We start from the raw sequence: 6,669 nt of genomic DNA, 5'->3' as shown, positions 1-6,669 counted from the left end.
CCTTTGCTGGACAAGCTCAATTAACGTATGCACTTTGTATTGCTTAATTATAAAAATAAAATCTTTACAGAAACCCAGATCATTTATTCTAATACCCCCCTAGAACCCGTAGGGCCACTGACTCTTGCCCCACCTACTAGCGACTGGGTGGCCACAACAAAATGCCCCCCAGTATATCCTGCCACCCCCACATCTGCTTAATCCAAAGACGTTTAAGACAAGTAATCTGTATAACAGGAGGGGGCCGAGCCCAGGAGCAAGATCGGTACCAATTCCGGAGTCGTTTCACACACTGTCGCTTTAATTAAAATAAAGAATTTCCATCTCTTTTTTCTGGTTCATTTTCAAGTTTTTCTTTCTTAAAAAACATAAAAGATCTTTGTCTGCACTTCCCATAGAATCTGCCCCTCCCCCCGGGTGCAGGGATAACTGGTACGTTGTTATGGAGACGCCATTATACGGCGCAGGGGGAGTGGCCAATGAAAGAGGGGCGGGCATCTTAATATGGTGGTTAATCGTTGAATATAATAAAAAAAAAAAAAATCTATAAAATAATGGTCTGTGGCCTCACGTAGAGCAGAAACAACAACTTGAAGGCCCCCCCCAGCTGAGATGAGCTGCAACTCCCGGCAACTCCCAGCAGTTTCAGCTCACGACAGCTGAGGGGCCACAAGTCCCGCCCCCTCCTCCATTCTAAAAGGCCACAGAGTTGCTGTACATTGCAATGGTTAAATCCCGGCGTCATTAACCCATTCACGTCAGTCTCTGGCTGGGAAAGTTCTCGTATAATAAAAGTCCTTTAAAACAAATCTTCATCCTGCTCCTTCTCATCATTTCTTCTGTTTGGGCGGCGGCCTAGAAGGGGGAGGAGCAAAGCGATATTTAACTCTTCGTGTGACTGAATTGCAGTGGATAGATATAAATTGCTAAATCAGCAGGGCGGCTCCCACTCACCTGTAAATCCCGACCACCACGGCGTGATCTCTCTCGTACGGCTCCAGCGTCAGCTGCTCCTGCGGCTTCATGTTCTCTTGTTGCATCTTCTTCACTTCCGCAGCAAAAACTGCCTCTGGGGCTGCCGTGGAGTCAATGCAGTTTGCCTGAGGTTTCAAATAAAAAGGTTTCAGGCCGGTGCCCAAAGAAAATACAGCGAAACCTCATTTATGTCCCCTGATTTTACATTGTGGTTTTGGGGTCCCACCCACATATTATACTTTTCCCTCATTTTACACCATTTTCTTTCCGGTCCCCTGAAAAACATAAAATGTGGCTTCTACTGTATAGAGAACCCAGATAGAAACAAGGGACAAGTATTCATGGGAGCAGATTCCAAACTCCCTGCACCTTCAGCCCATTGGTTACATTGAGGGGGTGGGTAGCACCCATGTCCCCCTGCCCCGCCCCCGCATTGATCTGATAAGGAGACAAGTCAAACACCCACCTTGATGGATATGACAAAGTGGCCTCCGTTCTTTAGGAAGTTATGGGCGTTGAGGGCGACGATCCTGGTCTGATCAGGTTGAGCCACGTCTGCAAAGACCACGTCCACCATTCCTGCAGCAAAACCCAAACAGTGTTACACTGAGGCCCCAATGAATCACATTAGAGACAGTCGATAGGAGGCCAAGAGAGAGCTTGAGAGGAGAAGGAAAGCTACAGAAGCAGTTTATGGCCAATAGATTAGCCACAATAGTACAAACTATAACACTATATTTATTCTGCAGAATGCTTTACCATACCTGAGTAAAGAGCTCTAGCTGTTTGTTTAGGATAGCAGCTGCCATACTAGCTTGGTGTGACATCACTTCCTGCCTGAGTCTCTCCCTGCTCACTCAGCTCTGGGCTCAGATTACAGCAGGGAGGGAGAGAGGAGCAAACTGAGCATGCTCAAGCCCTAGCCCTGGAGGTTTAAGCTGGAAACAGTTAGTCTGATACAGAAGCCCATGTGTACACAATAGAAGGAAAGAAAAGTGGTGTTTCTTTTGACAGAGGACTCAGAGCAGCATTACTTTGAGGGGGTTACTGGTGTATTTATATAGAGCTTTCTGATAAAGCTTACTTAATTTTAGCCTTTCCTTCTCCTTTAAAGGAGAAGGAAAGGCCACACAAGTAACCCCTCAAAGTAATGCTGCTCTGAGTCCTCTGTCAAAAGAAACAGCACATTTCTTTCCTTCTATTGTGTACTCATGGGCTTCTGTATCAGACTAACTGTTTTCAGCTTAAACCTCCAGGGCTAGGGCTTGAGCATGCTCAGTTTGTTCCTCTCTCCCTCCTCCCCTCCCTGCTGTAATCTGAGCCCAGAGCTATAAGTGAGCAGTAAGTGATATCACATCAAGCTAATATGGCAGCTGCTTTCCTAAACAGCTGATTACTCAGGTATGGTAAAACATTCTGCAGAATAAATATAGTGTTATAGCTTGTACTATTGTGGCTAATCTATTGGCAATAAACTGCCTCCGTAGCTTTCCTTCTCCAAACACCGTGTCCTATCAGTGTCCCTACAAGACTCACCCACTAACATGCGGTACTTGTGGGGGTGCCGGGCGTCTTCAATCACCGGAATGATATTCGTCCGTTTCTTCGCCACGTTTATGAGATCGCGGCCGGATCTGTGGGAGAACTCGACGGCGTACACCAGCCCCTCCTGGAACATTAGAGATTTATTGTTTTATATTCCCTCGCGTCCCTCGTATATAAACGTAATGTCGGGTTTGTGGTAAAGCCCCCCCCAGCGACCACTTACAGGTCCCACGACATCAGAGACGTGAGAGACGGTGGTTCCTGACGCCGCCCCCAGATACAGAACTTTAACTCCCGGCTTAATGTGAATCTGATCGACTCCTCCCAGAATGGCCGCCGCAATCTTGGACCTGAAAGGATTCCAGGCTCTGTATTCCGTCTTCACTTCCCCGTCCTACGGAGAGAAACGGTGCCGTTACCCACAGCCCAGAACCATTCGTGCAAAGCCTCCAGCTGAACTAGAACTCCCATCAGCCAAAGTGTTGCTTTCAGGGGACTCACCTCCACTGAGATCCTTTTCTCCCCATACACAGACTCCCCAGGAACAAGGTTTTTGGTCACCAGAGCGTCTTCCTTCCCTCGGCAGATGAAGATTCCTACAAGAGGCACAAGTGAACAGTTACTCAGTGTCGGGGGCACATGGGCAGGTGGGTAATTCTCAGGTCACGGTACCTTCATGTCTGTGAGGCTCTACTATCACTTTCCTTCCTGCTCCAAATCCTCCTCTTCCTCCTCCAAATCCTCCTCTTCCTCCTCCTCGGGGGCCGCCTCTCCCTGGAGAACTGAATCCACCTGAAATTATAAAACTCATATGACCAATCGCAACCTTTAGATCTGCACGACGCAGCTCCTAATAAACAGGGTCCCTTTAAAGCTAAATCAGCTGCTGCTCCTCAATTAATCCCAAGAACCCAACATGCAGAAGGAACCCCAAATATATGGGACTGGGAGCGGAACCCCTTGTTTCCCAATGGTAGAAAGACAGCCGTTTTAGTGAAGAAGTTTAGAAAGATCACCAGTCTCACCTCTGAATCCTCCTCGACCCCCGCGATCACCTCCACGGCCACGCCCACCAAATCCTCCTCTAGAGCCGCCTCGAAATCCACCTCGGTCTCCAAATCCACCTCGGCCCCCAAAACCTCCTCTGTCTCCAAAACCTCCTCGGCCTCCTCTGGGGCTGAATCCTGCAAAAGACTCAATGTGTTAGTGCAACTCCAGGGAGCCCTCTAGTGGTCACAGATAAGAAACACCAGGGAGCCCTCTAGTGGTCACAGATAAGAAACGCCAGGGAGCCCTCTAGTGGTCACAGATAAGAAACGCCAGGGAGCCCTCTAGTGGTCACAGATAAGAAACGCCAGGGAGCCCTCTAGTGGTCACAGATAGGAAACGCCAAGGAAGCCGGGAGCCCTCTAGTGGTCACACGATAGGAACGCCAGGGAGACCTCTAGTGGTTACAGATAGGAAACACCAAGGGAGCCTCTAGTGGTTACAGATAGGAAACACCAGGGAGCCCTCTAGTCGGGTTACAGATAGGAAACACCAGGGAGCCCTCTAGTGGTTACAGATAAGAAACACCAGGGAGGCCAGGGAAGACCTCTAGTGGTTACAGATAGGAAACACCAGGGAGCCCTCTAGTGGTTACAGATAGGAAACACCAGGGAGCCCTCTAGTGGTTACAGATAGGAAACACCAGGGAGACCTCTAGTGGTTACAGATAAGAAACACCAGGGAGACCTCTAGTGGTTACAGATAGGAAACACCAGGGAGCCCTCTAGTGGTTACAGATAGGAAACACCAGGGAGCCCTCTAGTGGTTACAGATAGGAAACACCAGGGAGACCTCTAGTGGTTACAGATAAGAAACACCAGGGAGCCCTCTAGTGCAGTGATCCCCAACCAGTAGCTCGTGAGCAACATGTTGCTCTCCAACCCCTTGGATGTTGCTCCCAGTGGCCTCAAAGCAGGAGCTTGTTTTTGAAATCCAGGCTTGGAGGCAAGTTTTGGCTGCATAAAAACTAGGTGTACTGCCAAACAGAGTCTCAATGTAGGTTGACAATCCACATAGGGGCTACTAACAGCCCTTATTTGGCACCTCAAGAACATTCTTCATGCTAGTGTTGCTCCCCAACTCATTTTACTTCTGAATGTTGCTCATGGGTTTGAAAGGTTGGGGATCCCTGCTCTAGTGGATACAGATAGGAAACTCCAGGGAGACCTCTAGTGGTTACAGATAAGAAACACCAGGGAGCCCTCTAGTGGATACAGATAGGAAACTCCAGGGAGCCCTCTAGTGGTTACAGATAGGACACCTGGCCTCCGAGCCCAGTGCATCAAAACAAGGCTCGCCCAGAATTGGACACTGGCTGACCCGAATTGGCGCATCCAAATTTGCTGACGACCCTACCAACCCCACCCCCTGGTCCTTGCAAAAGGGAGGCCTCTAGTGGTTAGAGATTGGAAACACCAGGGAGTACCAGACTAACACGCCTTCCCTCAGCCTGTGCCCTACTTTTGGGTTCCCCACCCTGTTGATGATGTCACAAAAGGGGTGGGGCAAGCAGGTGCGCGTCTATAAAAAGGGAAGCCGGAAGTTGGTGGCAGGCGGGGAGAGCAGGAAGAAGAGCTCAGCCTGCCACCCGCAAATGGGGGTGCGAGGTCGCCCGAACCTGCCCGATGCACGGGTATTGGGCCGGCCAGCACATCACTAGGCACCTGGGATACGAACAATATGTTTAGCCCCACAGATTTCAGTGCAGACGTCTGCTGAAGCATTTAACATGCAATTTGAAAAACACGTTTTCCCATGACAGTACCCTTTTAAAGTAAATGAATTGTGTTACAAAAGCGCCACCTGCTGGTCAGTTTCCCACCAGTCTGACCAGCAAGTAGTCAAGGAAGTTGTCAGGAGAAAGAAAGAGGCTGATGTTCTTCTGCTTAGGAATAAAATGTAAACCTTTCTCACATCTTTCCTAAGCAGAAGAACATCAGAGCAGCCTCTTTCTTTCTCCTGACAACTTCCTTGACTACTTGCTGGTCAGACTGGTGGGAAACTGACCAGCAGGTGGCGCTGTTGTAACAAAATTCATTCATATTAACAGCACATGTATCCCTTAATATCTTGGTATAAAAAGAAAATAAATAACGAATGTACATGACAAAATTAACCCCCTCATCCATTTTACATTTTCTCACTTTGAAAGTTTACTTGTCCTTGAAGCGCTAAAAGACACAGTAGGAAAGAGGCGCTGGCCGTAGAGCTTACAATCTAATATAAATGCTGCTGAGGGAGCCAATAACATTGAAGAGTTGGGGCAGAGGTTTATTCATTACTCAGGTTCCTGCCACTGAACCCAATGTAACATAAGAGTGTAAGCTCCGTGGGCCAGAGTGTGTGTTAAATAAGGTGACTGGGCAGGTATAGAACTATAGAGAGAGAGAGAGAGAGAGAGAGGGGGGCCCGGAGGAGCCAGAGAAAACCCACGCGGCGGAGACTCCCGCAGCCCCACGTGCGAATCCATAAAACGAACCACGTGCTCCCCCTCCGCTCGCGCCTTCCGATCCCCCCGCACCAGGCTACACACAGGAGAGGGAACAGTCCATTCCCGCGGGGGGGGGGGGAGACATCGCACTAACAGAAGCCGAACCCCTGTGCTCACCTGGTCTCATGGCGCCCGCGCTGCGATTCTCCTGCTCGATCTCACACACTCACACTCCGGAAGATCCTACCACGTTTCCGAGAGGGGAAATATCCCGTCAGCCAGTGCGTCTTGAGAATGGGCTTCGCGCATGCGCAGGAGATGAACATAGGCAGGACGAGGCGACCATATTGGTTGGGGCGTTCCGGAAGTGAAAGAGTAACGTTTATTGAGACGGATTGGCTTCTTTGTTAGGGATCTGATACAGTAGAGGGAGGGTATGAGAACTGGCCCTGGATTTATGTAACTCACCCTCATGGTTATTAAACAGATGTCAGATATTTTCCACTGCTGAGAGAGATTTACAACTTGTGTCTGTTATTTACACAGTGACTATTGTTCCCCCAGGTGCACGTTATAAGGATATTAAGGAGTTCCATGTTAAAGCCACAGGCTGGTATTTCCAGTCCCCATTTTGAGCCTCACCCCCCTCTCCTGGTTTGTTCTTTTAACTT

General features: G+C 49.1%; 1 protein-coding gene and 1 long non-coding RNA gene across 3 annotated transcripts; both read right to left on the bottom strand.

Moving 5' to 3' along the window:
- Nucleotides 1–280: 280 nt before the first annotated feature.
- fbl.S (fibrillarin S homeolog) lies at nucleotides 281–6,332 on the bottom strand. Its single transcript, XM_041571722.1, has 9 exons — nucleotides 6,176–6,332; nucleotides 3,546–3,704; nucleotides 3,193–3,312; nucleotides 3,022–3,116; nucleotides 2,744–2,914; nucleotides 2,512–2,644; nucleotides 1,442–1,554; nucleotides 955–1,100; nucleotides 281–855 (listed from the first exon to the last, which is right to left on the bottom strand). Exons 1-9 carry the CDS (start codon nucleotides 6,183–6,185, stop codon nucleotides 831–833), a joined length of 972 nt encoding a protein of 323 aa, XP_041427656.1. The 5' UTR covers nucleotides 6,186–6,332; the 3' UTR covers nucleotides 281–830.
- On the bottom strand, nucleotides 3,996–5,317 carry LOC121396613. Of its 2 annotated transcripts, none has more exons than XR_005963093.1 (3): nucleotides 4,735–5,317; nucleotides 4,115–4,394; nucleotides 3,996–4,032 (listed from the first exon to the last, which is right to left on the bottom strand). It is a non-coding gene; the product is annotated as an uncharacterized LOC121396613 (long non-coding RNA). The 2 variants fall into 2 exon arrangements; XR_005963092.1 differs by lacking the exon at nucleotides 3,996–4,032 and adding an exon at nucleotides 4,042–4,069.
- Nucleotides 6,333–6,669: the final 337 nt, after the last annotated feature.

The sequence above is a fragment of the Xenopus laevis genome, chromosome 7S, assembly GCF_017654675.1.
Source record: "Xenopus laevis strain J_2021 chromosome 7S, Xenopus_laevis_v10.1, whole genome shotgun sequence".
Lineage (NCBI taxonomy): Eukaryota > Metazoa > Chordata > Amphibia > Anura > Pipidae > Xenopus > Xenopus laevis.
The sequence above is the reverse complement of the archived record's forward strand: the minus strand, read 5'-3'. Positions and strand labels throughout refer to the sequence as shown.